Source organism: Sphaeramia orbicularis, chromosome 16, assembly GCF_902148855.1.
Source record: "Sphaeramia orbicularis chromosome 16, fSphaOr1.1, whole genome shotgun sequence".
Classification (NCBI taxonomy): domain Eukaryota; kingdom Metazoa; phylum Chordata; class Actinopteri; order Kurtiformes; family Apogonidae; genus Sphaeramia; species Sphaeramia orbicularis.
The window spans coordinates 54,394,692-54,414,055 of NC_043972.1; the positions used below are offsets into that span (position 1 = coordinate 54,394,692).

General features: G+C 42.3%; 5 protein-coding genes across 8 annotated transcripts in view; 2 read left to right on the top strand and 3 right to left on the bottom strand.

Moving 5' to 3' along the window:
* The window catches only part of LOC115436253 (zinc finger protein 883-like), a 445,178-nt gene that overhangs the window by 169,521 nt on the left and 256,293 nt on the right, over window positions 1–19,364 (top strand). The gene's annotated exons all lie outside the window — the stretch shown is intronic.
* LOC115435234 (NACHT, LRR and PYD domains-containing protein 5-like) overlaps window positions 1–19,364 on the bottom strand; it is a 753,056-nt gene that overhangs the window by 81,537 nt on the left and 652,155 nt on the right.
* The window catches only part of LOC115436304 (zinc finger protein 239-like), a 105,433-nt gene that overhangs the window by 55,773 nt on the left and 30,296 nt on the right, over window positions 1–19,364 (top strand). The window lies entirely within an intron of this gene.
* The window catches only part of LOC115436315 (zinc finger protein 239-like), a 364,410-nt gene that overhangs the window by 23,950 nt on the left and 321,096 nt on the right, over window positions 1–19,364 (bottom strand). The window lies entirely within an intron of this gene.
* LOC115436276 (protein NLRC3-like) lies at window positions 677–18,524 on the bottom strand (the record flags this gene model as incomplete). The annotated part of the gene is made up of 3 exons (XM_030159082.1): window positions 677–686; window positions 16,447–18,261; window positions 18,358–18,524. Coding segments are annotated over 2 exons (1,950 nt in total), but the record flags the coding sequence as incomplete, so codon positions are not given.

Here is a 19,364-nt window from a genome sequence, read left to right on the forward strand (position 1 = left end):
GTGATTTGATGTTTTGGGTTGAACTTGTTACTGTGACAAACTTTCCTCCTGATCGACTCAGCTGTGTTTTTGACTTTATTTTTTGTTCATCTTCCACCTTTATCAGACAGCGGCACAAGAACGACGCTAGAATGATCCATAAAGACAGAGGAGGTGTGATTGGCCAATGGTCTGAGGTTCTGAGGACTCGTCCCTCAGGTTATTTGTGTCATGTGATCCGTGTCCTGACCAATCAGCTTTCAGCTCACTCTGTCTTCACTGACAGTTGATGTGTTTTCTAATGTGGTACCAGCTCTCACTGTATGTTCAAGTTGGGTTTCAACTGTAATCCAATGGAAATCCACTTACATTTCCTCAGACCTGGTTTCAACCATCGGACTCCACTGGGCTCCAACCTGAAAGGAGGAGGAGGGGGGTCAGAGCAGCATTAAACATGGACATTCCATCACTCTGATCCACTCCAGCTTTTCTGTTCACATCCAGTCAATGGTTCCTGTCAGTCCCTTATTGAACGTCTGTATCTGTGACCGTGGTCTGGAACTTCAGTAAAGGATGTGGCATCAGCTGTGACAGAGTGTTCCTGTCAGCTCCACCTGTTCTATCACACATTATCTGTGTGTGCATCAGCTCAGTCCATACCTGACAGTGTCCAGTGTCCAGTGTGGATCCTCCACTAGAGCAGACAGCTCCTGTCCTGAGGCTCCTGGATGGTTGTAGCTCAGGTCTAGCAGTCTGAGATGGGACGGATTGGACTTTAGGGCTGAGACCAGAGAAGAACATCCTTCCTCTGTGATCAGACATCCTGACAGTCTGCAACACAAAACATCACACATCATCTGAGGAGGGAAAAGAAGCAGCGTCAGCTGTTGGACACAGTTATTCTGTGGCTGGATTTCATTCCAAATGGGATTTCACTGGAGCCAGTTTCTATTTGACTGACTTGGTTCAGGACAAGATCTGAACACAGACTAAGATTAGTCCAGTCCCTGTCCAAAGTCTGGAAAGACCTGGGGCCTCATGTATAAAGCGTGCGTACGCACAAAAACCTGGTGTACACTGTTCTGCCCTCAGTAAAATGTGTTTGATAAAAAGGTTAAAAAGTTCGTAATAATTTTGGGATAAATATTCCATAATTCACTGGTTGTAATTCAGATTAAAAGTACAAGCTAAAAATGATTATACAGTCAGTATTTGTTTTCATGTATTTTATTTTGAAGGCGTAGTTGACGGTTGCAATGCATTGTAGGTAGGAGAAACTCAGTCCGGAAAAATGCGCTGTTAGTAAGCCTGTCTGCTCATGTCCAAGTTGCTGCTGTGTCTCACATGTCATCCAATGGCTGTAAGTTCAATAAGTGTTTAGTAGCTAAAACAATAAGAATATGTCACCTTTATAAGTTGTATAAGCTCTGTTAGAGATCGTTTTTCTGAATGTTTATTATCAGGAAATAGACGTAGCCTGTGCATCCCACTAGCTTGTTGCAACGTATTAGCATATCAAAGCAGCTATTCACGTGTGTTAACGATCTAATTAGCATATCAATGGATCAATATAACTATTGATACCTCCTGTGATTTTGGGGATGGCATTTTAGTTAAGTTTAATGCATTACTTTGGCGCTAACCATTTCCTGATGTGTTCATATACCCAATACCAAACTGAGGTATATTTTTGTATTTCTGTTTTATGTATTTCAGTTTCACTCGACCTTTTCAAGCCACAATGGTAAATTGTAAGCTATCTTAAGAAGACTGTAATAAAGGAGCAAGACGCTCGGATCCTGGCTTGTGAAAACGAGTTTGGCTTGCTGTTTATCTACGTTTACATACACAGAGTATCTAACACGTAGTGGTAACAGTACATACACCCTTTTCCATGCTCACGTTCAGATATATAAAGAGTGAAATGACCGTGGAAATGTGCGGTCCTTCATGCCAAGTCCATAGCTGGCGTACACACGTTTCTAGTGCTTTGGAACCATTGGCAACACTTAGAGGTGACACTGGGAAACTGTTAATGTCAAAAAGGTCATTCCTCCGATTGATGGGCACATCAGAGACACACGAATGAACAAGAAAAGCACTCTGAGAGCGCAGACCTCCGCCAAGACAGATCTGCCCCCTCCCCGATCACCACCAACATTTAATCATTTCTTCCTTGTGCCAGTATCAACATTTCCTGAAAATTTCATGAAAATCCATCCATAACTTTTTGAGTTATCTTGCTAACAAACAAACACGCAAAGAAACAAACAAACACGCACGCACACAAACACACAAAGCAAAGCAATCACATTACCTCCTGGCGGAGGTAACAGTGGACACACCAGCACGTTATCCTACTGCCACAACAGTACATCCACCACCAGAACCAGAACCAACCAGACCCACTCTAGACCCATCAATGCCAATCCTGCCCGGGAGGACATTAAGCAACAACCATATAAAGAGACCAGGACCCAAAATTCACTGGTTGGTAAATGCACTTAATGTAGTGTTCATGTCTATGAGAACATTTATTAGTCGGTCCAGTCACTCATTGACTCCGCCGATTGTCCTCACGATGTCCTCTTGTGATCCGGGTCAGCACAGACCCATGCCGGTCAGACAGGCATCAGCAGCTGGCTGTTGGACCGGAGGACTGGCTGACACTGGGGAGTCAACAGGAAGCCTCTGTGACAGGAGGTTGATACTGCGTCTGACCATCTTCTGTCTCATTGTTGGAAAATAATAATTTGAGTGATTGAACATGAGTCAAAGTCTATGATTTCCTCTTTGATATCGTGACATGATCACGCATGAACCTTTATCTTGTTTGGCTGTGATCAGACTTTTGGACGACCCGTAGAATGAACTAATGTGTGAGATACACAAATACTAAATATATATTCATCTTGGGGATGATCCGAGTCAGCCCGGTAAGAAAAGTGTCACAATAGCGGCGAGTCTCCACTCAAACGGTCTGAGTTCGTCTCTTTTCTCCTTCTGCCTGTTTTGGCCTCCACTTCGTGTCCACCTTGACGTCATCATGTGATCATGCAGAGAAGGGAATCCCAGAGGGAATCCCACCTGCAGACACCGTTTATACTAATTTGCATATTTAAATATGGGCGCAGAGAGGGAGGAGTCAGGTACTCCAACATATACGCTCAAACCCACGCTGATTGGGATGTATAAAGGAAATGTACTTGGATTCAGGCGTACACACACTTTTATTCATCTGGATTTTTTTGCGCGTATGGACTTTTCGGGATTTAAGCTGTCGTGGAATTAGTTCACTAGCAAAACATGTGTGCTGTCACTCAACCCAGACGAAGACGCCACTGTGTCTTTGTTTTGGTGATGGACTTATCATTTTTAACACACAGCTGTTTGCTGTCAATCACTGAACTGCTGAAGACTGAAAAAGAATGCTGAAGAATGTATCAGTCCGTGCTCATTGTAAAGGTTAAACTAGATTTACTACCATCATGTAACTTGTAACCGTTGAAAACAGTATGTAAGCTGGACTTCAGCCAGCCTAGTTTAGACGAATTACAAGGTTGCTCTGAGTGCTTGTAATTCTCTCACTTTGATTCCTGCAAGAATAACAAAGTATTTTTGTGATCCCTCAAATCAGAGTGTGGTGTTTTTCTTTCTCTCAGAGTGCTAGCAAATCCATTACAAAGCGTACGCCAGCTTTCAGTATGAAATCCACGCAAGTCTTTATACATGAGGCCTCTGATCTTTTATTGTTACTCAGACAAATTTAACTGGATGAAGATTGACTTTGACCAAATAAAGACACAAATGTACTGATATTGGTCCAAAAACATCAAGTGCATAAATGAACATCCTTCACCACCTCCAAATCAAAGGTTCAATGGTTCTGGGGTTCCAGTGTTTGAACAGACAAACCAGTTCCACCCCAGTCCAACCCTCAGACTGTAGACACTTTACTGTCCTTTGGATAATATCTGTAGATTTAGACTCATTTGGTTCAAATAAACTTTCATACAGTTTAGTTCCTGTGTTTGTTTCATAGAAATAAAGGAACATGCATGTGTTTCATGTCAGACACTGAACAGCTGGTCTGAAAACCAGGTCAGACTGATCCACTACATGTACATCAGGGTTTTAATCATCATCGTTCACACTGGTTGAACAATCCAAACCTGAGAGTCTCCAGTTTACAGTCTGGACTCCTTAGTCCATCTGACAGGATCTTCAGTCCTGAATCCTTCAGGTCCATGTTGTCGAGGTCCAGATGAGTCAGACTACAGTATTGGGATCTGAGAACCGAGGACAGACCTTCACAGCTTCTCTCTGACAGGTTACAGATACTCAACCTGGAGGACACAGATGATATTTGGATTACAATCAGGTCAGGTCTGGACTGAAGGACCATCACAGTCCACATAGATAGTTTGTTCTACAGCTCAGATCCAAATAATAGGCCTGTAACGGTACACAAAATTTTCGGTTCGGTACGTTTTCGGTTTTCAAAGCCACGGTTCGTTTTTTTTCGGTTCGGTACGGGAAGAAAGAAAACCCCTCAAAATGTCTTTAATACATTTATGAATTTTTTAACATTTTTCCCCCAATTTTTGGACACAATAGAATATAGAAAAACAGGAATAATATAATTCTGCTGCTATAAATCAAATAGAAAATAAAATAAATTATTAATATGACTAAATGTATTTTAAACATTAGTATTGCACTTTTCTCTGACAGGTAGTTTTGAACAAACAAGAAAAATCTAATCACAGTTCTGTCAGTTCACATTCTGCAGAAAAATATCAGCAAAAAAATTCTGCATGAAGTGCAACATTAACAGGAGGGTAAACTGGTATTCTGTTTAAACAAACTGAAGAGCAACATTGACAACAAACTGAACCAAATTATTTATTTTAGGACAGAGAATAAACTGTTTAGGACACTGTGTGTACTTGTGTGTATGTGTGTGTGTGTGTTTGAGTGTGCGCGCGCGCATGGAACGTACGATTTGTCTGGGGGATGGTTTGTTTGTTGTTTTTTTGTTTTGTTTTTTTTGGTCGGAGCCGGGGGGTGGGGGGGTGCGGTCCGGTCCATAACTAACGTAACTAACGCTGGCTTGAAACGAAAGTGAAACTTTATTTTTATATACTGTCAGTGGCCAACTCCGAGTTTTATTCCTCTGTTATACAGCGTGCGTGAGAGAGAGAGAGAGAGAGAGGAGAGAGAGAGAGAGAGAGAGAGAGAGCTAGTGTGTTTTAGAACTACCGTAGTTCCTAGGGGCCAAACAACGTCCGTCTTATCGACGTCTCTTTCCTCGTTGTTGTCTTTCACCGGGACCTGAAGTGATCCAAACTGGACTGTAATGATGGTGGAGGGTCTTCAGTCTCTTCCTTCCAGGTTCACATCATATTTGTTGTTTTTTTTTTTTTTTTTTACCCTATATCAGCTGCTGTTTGGTATTTTGGGTCAATGTGCGTGTCCTTTAATATGTCCGTGTGAAACTTGCGCGAATTTAAAGTTCCGCATTAAACGACATCTTTCGTTCCTTTTTCTTTTTGTCAACATACTGTGCCGTTTCGGTACAGCTGTGTGCCGAACCGAACAGGTGTGTACCGAAACGGTTCGGTTCGGTACGTGTACCGTTACAGGCCTACCAAATAAAGCTGCACAATTTAGTGAAAAACACATTTTTAAAAAATGTAGTATGAGTCTGTTTGCTTGTTTATCAAATCAAATGCACAGATGAATCATTTAACAATGTCAAATCAAATATAAAAACTGAAAATAGTGTAAAAATATGGAAACTTAAAAGTAGAAACACCTTAATATTGTGATTTTCATTTTTCCTGTTTTCCACAGTATCTCCATCTGCTCAGTGTCATTAAATCCAAATCATCACCGTAGAACAGAGGTGGGGTTGAACTTCTATTCCCTAATTTTCCATTTGGATCACCATAAATCCACCTAAATCCTGACCTTTAAATTGTCTTCTTTTTCCATTTTATAATTACACAGGTTGATTTAGTGATTACACTTGTGATTGACTCTAGATCTAATACACCTGCATTTAAACAAGTACAACATGATTTAATAAAACTCAGTCAGGACCAAAAGATCAGAAATAACTGAATTCAGATTCTAACTGTATCTGACCTGAGAGTCTCCAGTTTACAGTCTGGACTCCTTAGTCCATCTGACAGGATCTTCTGTCCTGAATCCTTCAGGTCCATGTTGTTGAGCTCCAGATGTGTCAGACTACAGGACTGGGATCTGAGAACTGAGGACAGACCTTCACAGCTTCTCTCTGACAGGTTACAGATACTCAACCTGGAGGACACAGATGATGATACGATCAGGTCAGGTCTGGACTGAGGGACCATCACAGTCCACATAGATCTCAGCTCAGGGAGGAACACGATGCTGCTGACAGTAGGAGTGGTTGGTTGGGTTCCACTACTAGCTTCTATATTTGATTATTTGTCTACTCTTTGTTCATCTCATCTTATGTCTGGTAGAGCTGCAATGACTAGTCAACTAATAGTCGACGGCAAAATCAGTCTTTGACTAATTTAGTAGTTGACGGGTGATGTTATCATGTGTATCCAATCCCAGGATAAACCATGTTTGACCGTAGGCAGTTGAAGTAGCTCAGAGTGAGACATCTGACTTTTCCCAGATCTTTGATGCACTGACAGCACATGCACACTAATGATCTGGAACAGAAGGAGCAGCGGTAGACGCCCACTGAAGCCAGGCTACGACAAACAAACGGTCCAAAGTTTGGGAACATTTCATATGTGACACAACCAAGAAAACTGTCACATGTCAGATCTGTATCTGAGCCTGGTGGACCACGGGACCACTTCAACTATGAATGAACATTTACAGAGGAAACACGTTTATAAGATTTAGACGAACCTCGTAGATAGTTAGCTCCCATGCTAGTAGTGAGTCTATTACTGTATATGTGTGTGTGAAGGATCATGACAGTTTAAAGAGGAATGATGTCATTTTGTCTGACAATTTCATGATTAATTTTATGAAGCGTTAAGATGAGTACGGAAACCATGGACGACTTTTTGCAGGAAAAGCAGACATATACTCCTCAACACGCTAAGGTTCTGACTGAGTCAATTCTAAACATGAAACATGAAATGTATTGGCTCGACCCTGCAGTAACTGTTCTGTTAATGTTACTGTTGGAAAGTTCAGCTGTTACTGATGGTTTGTAAAGCACTGAGTGTGTATGGGACTATGACGGACAGGTGAGTGGATGAGAAAGGTATGGGGGTGGAGCCAGTGTATGGGGGTGGAGCCAATGAGTCGGTGCTTGGGAGATGTGAGCAGTAAACAAGAGAGAGACAACGGTTGTAATGTTCGTTATTTTATCAATAACTCGACAGGATAGCTGAGTTTTAGAGAAGCAACGAGTCAGTCATTTATTGTTCTTCCAGTGCACACTTCAGACTGTCATACAGGAAGTTCTCCCCTTCCGGTTCCCTTCACAATAAAACAACAATACACTACATCCCCCTTCTTCAGTTTTTTTTTTTTTTTTTAAAACAATGTGCTAGAAGAGATTAGCAACTAACATCACAACAGCACTGACAAAATGCATCACTTAATGCTGCTTTAAATTCAATACCAGTTATAATAACAAAGATAGATCAGTGCAGCTAACTAAGCAAAACTAAACCAAATTTCACCATTTTTTTTCTTGAGCTCAGTGGCATCACAATATAAAATTTTAACATAATAAACATAACTTCAACAAAGTCAGTTCTACACAAGTTACTCTCTGAATCTAAGTGGAGTGTTAACCAGTCTACCTGATCTGGTACGATAGGGTTGTGTGAGTGTAGAAGCATCAGCAGCGTCACTGTTTTGAGTTGGTGCTGAGGATTGTGTATGCGTAACAGGATCAGCAGTCAGAGTGCTATCACAGCCTATTTCCTCATTACCAATGTTCTTTTCAGAAGCTGGTGGAAATGCTGCTTCAGCTGTCTGTCTCAGGTGTCTTCTGTTACGTCTGAACTCTCTCCCTTCTGGTGTGCAAACAACATAGGACCGTGGCTGACCATGTTGTCTCATGACAACGCCGGGCCTCCATTTGTCTCCTGATTTTATCCTCGCATTTTCTCCAGTGTGAAGCTCAGGGAGCCATTTAGCAAGATGATCATAATAGCTTTTTTGTTTCACCTGCTTTTGTTTTAGTTGTCTGTGCACACTGAGTGCCCTTTCAGGAGTCAGCAAAGAGGTGGATGCTGGTAATTTTGCCTTTAGTCTACACCCCATCAGCATCTGGGTAGGTGACAGACCCACACCCTCTAGCGGTATATTTCGGTACTCCAGTAGAGCTATGTAAGGGTCACCAGGATTACTCCGAGACTTTTTAAGCAGCTTTTTAACTGTTTGCACAGCTCTTTCTGCCTGTCCATTAGACTGCGCATAACCAGGGCTCGACGTGACGTAACTGAACTCCCAGGTTGCAGCGAAACATCTGAAATCTTCACTGGCATATTGTGGACCATTGTCAGAAATGACCACGTCAGGGATCCCATAGAAAAGATGGACTTCATGGCTGTTATCACTCCTTTACTTGTCGTATCGCTAAGCCTCATAATCTCTGGGTATTTGGAGAAGTAGTCGACACACAGAAGAAACTCTGAACCATTGCTGTGAAATAAATCAGTACCAACCTTCTCCCATGGTCGGTGTGGTAAAGGGTGAGAAATTAGCAGCTCCTTTTGGTTGTTGCTCCTGTTCTCATTGCAGACAGCACATTGCACTATCACATCCTCAATCTGCGTGGACATGCCAGGCCAATATAAAACATCCCTGGCCCTCTCTTTGCATTTGACCATGCCCAAGTGTGATTCGTGTATTTTATCCAACATCTGTGGTCGTAGCTGTAGTGGTGCAATGAGTTTCTCTGCCTTGAACAGCAGACCTGAGACAAAACTGATGTCCTCCCTGAATGTCCAAAAGGGTTGTAAGCTCTCTGGCACAGCAGATCTGTCTTTAGGCCATCCATTCATTGTTGTGTCTTTTAATTGCTGAAGAACCCTATCCTGAGCTGTTGTATCTCTGAACATTTTCAGCTTTTCATCTGAAATAGGCAACTGTGGTATGATCCAGTTCACCTGCAGCTCCTCTTCCGTAAGATCCTCTTTGTGCTCATCAAGATAAGCACGGCTCAGTGTATCAGCAATGTGAAGCTCCTTCCCTGGTTTGTAAGTAACATTCACATTGTATTTTTGAAGATGCAGCAACATCCTCTGCAGCCTCATTGGAGCTAGATATAATGGTTTCCTAAATATGCTCTCCAATGGTTTGTGGTCACTTTCGACCTGTATTTCTCTGCCATATAGATACTGGTGGAATTTTTCGCATCCACACACAATGGCCAGGAGCTCTTTCTCTATTTGAGCATATCGGCGTTTGCAATCTGTGAGTGCCCTTGATCCATATGCCATGGGTTGTCCATCTTGAAGTATCACAGCTCCAATGCCTTCAGAGCTGGCATCCACAGAGAGTGTCACAGCTTTGTTGACATCATAATATTTCAGTGTGGGAGCTCCTGTGATAACTTTTTTGAGCAGTTCAAAGCTTTGCTGTTGAGGCTCCTCCCACTGCCATTACGTTTCTCCCTGCAGAATCTTCTGAAGTGGTGCAGAGATTTCTGACAGGTTAGGGATGAATTTGGATAGATACTGGACCATTCCCATAAACTGCATTAATGACTGTTTGTCAGAAGGTGGTGGCAGTTGAGTAATGGCTCAAATCTTTTCATCATCAGGCTGCAGTCCGTCTGCACTGAGTGTGTGACCAATGTATTTGACTTCAGTCATTCTGAACTTCCAGTTGCTTTTGTTTGTCAAGATGGGTCGAGGTCAAGGCCCCACAGGTCACAGCAGGCACCAGAGGGCCTCATAGAGAAGTGCAACACCCAGCATTTTAACCAGTGTTAAGTATAGCTTAGTATTAACAAGATGATTTAAGCTAAAGTATTGCATTGAATTTGATATGTGTAACTGCAATTAATAAGTATGCTTAAAGGTAAAAGAATAATTAAGAATGTGCATTTATTTGTGCTTACTGATATGTATTATGACAGGTTAAGTAAGGACATGTCTTTAGGTTAAGTCAGGACATGTTCTGTACGAAGTAGAGGCAAACTTAGGACAAATCTAGCAGAAAAGGAGAACTAAGGTAAACAACACCGAGCCATCTGCTGCTGACACCAACTGATAACGTTAAGAAAAGAGAACTTTCTTAAAAAAATAAGGAACTTTCCCCAGAGAAAAGAGAACTTTCTTCAAAAAAGAGGAACTCGGCCGCGAACATCAGGCCATTGACCCGGAGAAAAGAAGAAGTTCAGCCGAGGACATCGGGCTACGACCGGGGAAAGGGGAACTTCCAACGGAACCATCTGGACATAAATCATCTGATGATGAAGTCAGCAAGGCGTAGCCTAGTAACGAAGTCCGGTAAAATCAGAAATAGCTATTAAAGCACTTCAGAAGTACAGTCTACTCTCGTTATACGGCCAATTTCCGTTCACGGCCAAATTGGCGGTATAGCGAAAATGGCGTTACAACGGGTTGCGTCCATAATGTGCATGTCTTTACTATATGATGTCTATGCTGCCTCCGTTAACCCGTTCTAATTGCGTTTCTAAATAAATCTTGATTCTGTTATGTTGTAAGGGATCATTTAAAGTGGGGAAACATTTTAAGCATTATTATACCGTGTCGGGAATTGACACCGCATCATCTTGAGGCTTTGGCTTAATCCCACGTCCTCTTCCTGACATCCTGACCTACTGAGTGTTCTGCGATAAATGAACGGTGGCCGTTCCGTAGACCTACTTGTAGCTTGTCGCGATCAGCGTCTGGCGCGTTTGTTTCAGTGCATTGTTAAAATTTATGTGTACTCGATGGCAATCATGCTGGCAGTATAACGGTCGGGAAATCAATGGTATAAGTGTTGTTTGTGCATGGAACTGAGCTGGCGGATGGCGATAGGCGGAAATGGCGGTAGCTAATGGAATAATGCATTGGGGATTTTTGTGCAATGGTTTTGGTCGGCGGTGAGCGAAAATGGCGGTATAACGGCGGGCGGTTTAACGAGAGTAGACTGTACTCAACGCCTCTCAGAGGTTAGAGCTCCATCCATCAACAACGGTGTAGATTAGACTCCGAGTTGCGCTCTTTTAGGACCAGAAAAGTGCGCAGCAGATCGGCCGGGAGTTGTTAATCTTTACTTCTCAAATAATGCTGGAGGTTCATCTGACAGAATAACTTTGCATTGATGGATCGAACTTTTAAAAGCAAAGACCTATTTCTTCTCTTAACCTCATCAATATTTTTATTATTTTTATTTCTTCCCCCTCGAGAACTACAAGCTATTCAACAACTGAAATTTTTTGAAGGACTCATAGACTGAACTAATGGGATGTGGGTTATCAACCGGAATGTGGTATTAGATGGACTAAGATTAGTTTTAGACTCAGAGCTTCAGTTTATAGATTTATTTTTGATTGAAATTTAATTCATGCATATGCTGTGCTTTGCTAAATTGCCTCCAATAAATTTATCAAAAGTAAATTCTAAATTCTCCTTGAGTTATTTCCCTATGTGGTATACTATGTTGGTGAATGTAAAACGCTAGGTTTATTGTGTGCATAACAACAAAAGTCCTGAAGGTATTTTAGCCTTTATCCACCTACCATTTATGTCCCGAAAGCCTATCATTCCTAGCTTTTAAATTATTACCTGTCATGTAACAAGTGCACTAAATCCACGAAACAGCTATCGAACCAACTGGGCTGATATCATCACTGACCACAGAGAGGGTCTTTCCTGGCAGCTTTGTTATCAGAGTTAGCGGGGCAGAGGTTGGGATTAAAGATAGTTAGAGGCAGGCGAGTGTTTCAAAATTAAGTTCAGCTAAGTAGAATCTCTTCGGGTTAGTGCTTGTGGGTAAAACTCCAGCCTATTTACGTGAGATCGGGACCCTATTTAAACGGAGAGCTGAACCACGGCAGTACCGAGGATTTAACATGTTGAATCTCAGTCCATTTTCATCAGCTCTTTGCAGCAACTTTTGTAGCCTCTGATCATGTTGCTCTATTGTGTCTCCCCAGACTAACAGATCATCAATAATGTTGACCACACCATCCAACCCTTCGATCATCTGGGCCACTGCTCTCTGAAACACCTCACTGGCAGATAAGATGCCAAAGGGAAGGCGTTTAAAGCGGTATCTGCCAATGGGTGTGTTAAAGGTGCACAGCTTGGAGCTCTCTTCGTCTAGTTTTATTTGATAAAACCCTTGGTTTGCATCCAATTCAAAAAAATACTGTGCGTTAGGCATGCGTGACACCACCTCCTCCACCGTAAGGAGTGGATAATGCTCTCTTCTTATTGCAGTGTTCAGATTTTTCGGATCCATACAAATTCTGATCTTTTTTTGTGTAACAACTGTCACCATGCTGTTCACCCACTGAGTTGGCTCATCTTGTTTTGTGATCACATCTGACTGTTCCATCTTATGAAGTTGCTCAATGACTCTGTCCCTAAGAGCAACTGGGATCTTTCTGGGTGCATGGATCACCGGTTTCACATCAGGATTGAGTTTTATAGTGTGTTCTCCAGGCAAACATCCAAGTCCTGTGAAGAGATGTCCATAGCCTTTTAGTATGTCCTCTGTCTTTGTCATGCTATATAACCGCTTCACCATTTTTAACTTTGTGCTTGACTCTCTTCCGAGTATAGCTGGAACATCTTTATCTATTATTTCAAAGTCAGCTCCGTGTTTTTGACCTTTGAATTGGCACATGAGTGATGTTTTGCCCAGCGTTTCCGTCTTGTGGCCTGAGTATGCTACTAACTGGCAGCTAGATGTGTGAAGCTTGCGTTCCACGTCTAGCATCTGAAACGTCCTGGCCGAAATTACATTACAGTCTGCTCCCGTGTCAATTTGAAATTTGACTTTTTTCTCATTAATTATTAGCTCTTCAGACCATCTGTCCTTGTCACTCTGTGCATTTCTCACAGTTCCAATGTCTTTCATTTCTATTGAGCCAATAAACATGTCATCATCATCCTTATTACATTTCTGATGGCGTTCAACAGCAAGCATCTTTTGTGTTCTCCTCTGACCACTTGCTCGGCACATCTTGGCAAAGTGATTTTTCTTTTCACATTTTTTTCCAGGTTTGTCCGTAGGCTGGGCATTTTCTCTGTTCATGATGATATCCACATCCGTCACAGTTAACTTTCCTTTCAGAGGACCAAGTACTTTCTTTGGTGCTATGCTGTTTCTTAGTTTTTGCTGTGGAGATATTCTTTATATCAACCTCCTTATGTAAGGCTTTCATTTGTGAGGACGTCAGTTCACTGGCATGGCACACATCTAATGCTTTATCAAGTGTGAGATCTGCTTCTCTGAGCAGTCTGGCTTTTACTCAATCATCACGTATTCCACAGACAATTCTCTCTCTTATAAGTGATTCACACAGGTCACCAAACTCAGTCTTTTGCCTTATTTTTGAGGTCTGTTACATAGGCATCAATCGTTTCGGATGGGCCTTGTACTCAGGTTAAGAACATGTGTCTGATATACGGCAAACTTTTCCTGGGTTCACAGTAGTCTTTGAATTTTTGCTTCAATGGAGCTATTTTGTTCCTCTCATCATTGGTGAACACAAACGTGTTACTCACTTTAATGGCGTCTTCCCCCGCAACGTGTAGAAAAGTTGCACACTGCACGTCTTCAGATTTTTTTCACCACGCCACTAGCTATGGCAAACAGGTTGTAGCGCTGGAGCCATGTTCTCCAATTCTCGGCGAGATTTCCTTGTAGATTCTGGTTCGGCAGCGGTTTAAAGTGTGTCATTCTTGCCTCTTCCATCCGAGTTTTTCTTCTGACACCATGTAATGTTTGTTATTTTATCAATAACTTGACAGGATAGCTGAGTTTTAGAGAAGCAACGAGTCAATCATTTATTGTTCTTCCAGCGCACACTTCAGACTGTCAATCTCGCTTACATACAGGAAGTTCTCCCCTTCCAGTTCCCTTCACAATAAAACAACAATACATTAAAGTTTCCCATTAATGTTTCTTTCTGTTATGTCACCATGGTTACGGCCGACAGTAACCAACCAACGTATTTACTGTAATGAATAGAAATAAGAGCCATTGGTTTTTTTTTGTTTGTTTGTTTTTTTCAGTTTATAATATGACTAGTCGACTGTAGAGTTCGTCATTAGTTGCAGCCCGAATGTCTGGACCTGCAACTAGAAGGGTATTATAGTCGACTGAATCACATGTGAACCTCCACGGCTGTATGTGTCTGGATATAGATGTTTCAGCTGCACAATATCCGTTCTTTAAAAGGCCTGTGTAAAAGCGGCAAAAACAAGAAGAAGTAGATGCTTCTTGCTTGGTTATCAAGACAAAAGCACAGAGGAGTCATTTAACAATGTCAAGTCCACCATAAAAACTGAAACTAGTGTAAAAATACCAAAACTTACAAGTAGAAACATTTTAGTGTTATTTTTATTTTTCCTGTTTTCCACAGTATCTCCATCTGCTCAGTGTCAGTAAATCCAAATCATCTCCACACAACAGAAGTTGTGTTGAACTTCTATTCCCTAATTTTCCATTTGAATCACCATAAATCCACCTGAATCCTGACCTTTAAATTGTCGTCTTTTTCCATTTTATAATTACACAGGTTGATTTAGTGATTACACTTGTGATCAGTGGCGACTGGTGAAATTATTTTTTGGTGGTGCAGTATCCAGGTCAGTTTTCAGCTGCACTATAACCACATATCACCACTAGGATACACCAAAGTAGAGGCACCACTATTTTAAAATATTAATTTAAATTAAAATAAAAATACACAGTATGTGTTTTCAGTCATGTATTTTTATCTGTAAATTTCTATCCTTCAAACATGCACATTTTTCTTTGACTCTATTGTTAAAGTCAGACATGTCCCTGGTGAGTCTCTTTTCCATTGATAATATGGAAAATGCATTTAGATTTAGATTAGATTTAGGTGAAGGTAGTACGGGTAGGTCACATGACAGTAAAAAAAAATAGAAAATTAACTTCAGGGCAAAAACAAGTCAATGATATTGCTTGTGGCATGAACTGATCTCATGCCTCCTGCATCTAAACCAGTTGTGTTACCCACTGATCTATCCAACCTCGTAGTCATGGTTCAGTAGTTTTACTTACAGACCTATTCACTGATTCCATTTTTGAGGAAGGTCTTGATTCTTTTTGGGATGTGACGTTTACACCTGTGGGTGGGGCCGAGGTTCTCCTATCTCTTCTATTGGAGTGGGTCTACTGCACATGTGCCATTTATAACGAGAGTCTGTTATGATAAAGGCAGAGCCTTGGGTGCAGATTTTTGCCCCAAACAGGAAACATGTCAGTTGACTGTTCACTAAACGACCGAAAACACGTTTAAACTCCACTTGAATGTAGATTATACACAGTACTCACGGCCTGTATCATGTATTACTCATTTAAATATTCAGGATTTTGTAAAATAATTTTAGGTGACTTCTATCGTTTTCTTCTTCATGTGAGACAGGTGGAGCAGCTCCCTAGCACCCTCAACTTATGAGCCCCCACTGCTTGTGATTGACTTGAACGTGCAGCTCTAGATCTAATACACCTTCATTTAAACAGGTACAACATGATTTAATAAAACTCAGTCGGGACCAAAAGATCAGAAATAAATGAATTCAGATTCTAACTTTATCTGACCTGAGAGTCTCCAGTTTACAGTCTGGACTCCTTAGTCCATCTGACAGGATCTTCACTCTTGAATCCTCCAGGTCATTGGTGCTGAGGACCAGATGTCTCAGACTAGAAGACTGGGATCTGAGAACTGAGGACAGATCTTCAAAGCCTCTTTCTGATAGGGCATAGACAGTCAATCTGCAGAAACAGAACAGATCGGTTTGTTCTATTAAAAACAGCAGTAGAATAAACTGATCTTCCTTAAACTCCACTTCATTTCAGTTCCAATAGTTCTAGAGATAATCACTAGTTTTGGTCAAATATCAGGTTATAAAGTCAATGTATCACAGAGCTACTATTTCCTGTTAACACTCAGACAAACCGTGTGGACCTTCACTGCTGTTCATTTATGATTATGGTTATGACCCCTTTATTTATCTGGGGGTCTCAGTAACACATATATTTACAGATTTATTTAAAGATAATCTGGAACCAGCACTGAAAACCAAACAGGATCTAAATCCATGGTCCACCATAAACTAACTCACATGTTTGATGGACTGGATCAGATGTGCTCCTACTGTCATACACATGAAGAGGATTGGATGTGAATTCCATCAAGTTATGATGTTGATTAATATGATCAGTGTCGTGGTTTGACAAGGAATGAATAAAGTATAAAATTGTCCTAAACCAGACTCTAAATTCAATAAACTCCACTCTGTCTGGACTCACACAGCTTTGTTGGAGGCTTTGACGACTGGCAGCAAATTCAGAAGAGCCTTCTCTGAGCCAGAGTATTTGTTCAGGTCAAACTCATCCAGATCTTTATCTGATGACAGTAACATGAAGACCAGAGCTGACCACTGAGCAGGAGACGGAAACTCGACACCTCCACGTTTCAGATACCATTGGACCTGATTCCCCAGAGATCGATCCTCCAGTTCATTCAGACAGTGGAACAGGTTGATGCTTTTCTCTACAGACAGTTTATCATTGATCTTCTCCTTGATGTACTTAGCTGTCTTCTTCTTGGTCTCTGAGCTACTTCCTGTTGGTTTCACCAGACTTTGGAGGAGATTCTGATTGGTCTGCAGTGATAGACCCAGGAGGAAGCGAAGGAACAGGTCCAGGTGTCCATTTGGACTCTGTAAGGCCTGGTCCACAGCGGTCTGGTAGAACTGTGTCTGTGCAGATCCAGACCTCTGGGATGTGGTTTGTTCTTCTGACAGCAGATTGACTCCAGTGTTGATGAAGATCTGGTGGACATGAAGAGCAGCCACAAACTCCTGGACACTTAGATGGATGAAGCAGAACCTCTGGTCCTGGTACAGTCCTCTCTCCTCTCTAAAGACCTCTGTGAACACTCCTGAGTACACTGAGGCTGAGCTGATATCGATGCCACACTCTGTCAGGTCTGATTCATAGAAGATCAGGTTTCCTTTCTTCAGCTGCTCAAAGGCCAGTTTTCCCAGAGACTCAATCATCTTCCTGGTCTCTGGACTCCAGGGTGGATCTGTCTCAGATCTTCCATCATACTTGACGTTCTTCAGTTTGGCCTGAACCACCAGGAAGTGGATGTACATCTCAGTCAGGGTCTTGGGCAGTTGTCTTCTGTCTGTGGTCTTCAACACGTCCTCCAGAACTGTAGCAGTGATCCAGCAGAAGATTGGGATGTGACACATGATGTGGACGCTTTGTGACGTCTTGATGTGGGAGATGATTGTGTTGGTCTGTTCTTCATCTGTGAACCTCTTCCTGAAGTACTCTTCCTTCTGTGGGTCAGTGAACCCTCTGACCTCTGTCACCATGTCAACACATTGAGCAGGGATCTGATTGGCTGCTGCAGGTCGTGTGGTTATCCAGAGGCGAGCAGAGGGAAGCAGGTTCCCCCTGATGAGGTTCATCAGCAGCACATCCACTGAGGTGGACTCTGTAACATCAGTCAGGATCTGAGTGTTGTTGAAGTCCAGAGGAGGTCGACACTCATCCAGACCATCTAAGATGAACACCACCTGGAGGTCTTCAAAGATCCAGATTCCTGCTTCTTTGGTTTCAATGAAGAAGTGATGAACCAGTTCCACCAAGCTGAACTTCTTCTGTTTCAGCACATTCAGCTCTCTGAAGGTGAATGGAAATATGAAGTGGATGTCCTGGTTGGCTTTGTCTTCAGCCCAGTCCAGACTGAACTTCTGTGTTAAGACTGTTTTCCCGATGCCGGCCACGCCCTTTGTCAGCACTGTTCTGATTGGTTGATCTCTGTCAGGTGGTGTTTTAAAGATGTCTTCACATGTGATGGTTGTTGGTGGTCTGTGTGAGGTCCTGGATGCTGCTTCAATCTGTCTGACCTCATGGTCCTGGTTGACCTCTGTAGCCCCTCCCTCTGTGATGTAGAGCTCTGTGTAGATCTGGTTCAGGAGGGTTTTGGGGTTTCCTGCTTTAGCGATGCCCTCAAACACACACTCAAACTTCTGCTGCAGGTTACGTTTCAGTTTCCGCTGAACTCCAGACTGACTTCCTGAATGCAGACCCAGATAAAACCATCAGTCTCACAGTAAATCCAAGCATTTTCATCTGTTCAATCTGTACAGAATGGTCTTACTGCGGTGCAGACGTTCAGCCAGCTCCTCCTGCTTCATCCACCTCAGGAAGTTCAGTGTGATCTTCAGAAAAGCCTCTGAGCTCCTCCTCTCCTCTTCATCCTCATCCTTCAGACTCTCTAAGCATTCTGGGTAATCTGTACTCAGAACCTGGTGGAACTTCTTCAGTTCGTTCTTGACAAAAGTGCAGATGTTCTCCTCCAGCATCTGGAACACAAAACATGATGAAAGACACAAAGTCCACCCATGGACCAAAGCTCAGGTCCATGTTGGACACAGTAACGCCCACCGGTCTGAAACCAGCAGCAGGAGATGATTGGACAGAACAGATGGACCAGTAGATGTTGGACATGTACACACCTTAAATATGGAGTCCAGCTGAGTCTGATCCTGTAGACCAGTGGGAACCTCTGAGCTCTGCTGCTCCACTCTGTGGACCAATCATCAACAATGAGCTCACATTATGTCTGTCCACACTGACACCAACAGGTGGACACACCTGGATGTCAACATGAGTCACATGACCCCCTGTAGTGGGAAAGGTGTCCTGGTCCTGCTGATCCCACTGAGAATCAACATCTGAGTATGTTTGGAGCATCACACTTACTGGGTTTAGTTCAGGGGTCTCCAATCCTGGTCCTCCAGATCTACTGTCCTGCATGTTTTAGATGTTTCCTTCTTCCAGTCCACCTGACGGTAGTTATCAGGCTTCTGCAGAGCTTGATGATAGGCTTATCATTTAAATCAGGTGTCTTGGAAGAGGGATACATCTAAAACATGCAGGATAGTAGATCTGGAGGACCAGGACTGGACACCCCCGATTTAGTTTATCTCATCAACATTTGGATGAAACCAACAGCTCTGTCCTAACAATGTGTCTTCTCACCATCTGCACTCACAACATATGATACAAAGGTGTTCAATGGACCAGGAATCAACCCTGGACTCTGATCCAGTATCATCCAGGACCAGCTCCCACTGCAACAGGTTTTCATTGATCAGGTTTAGTGTGATTCT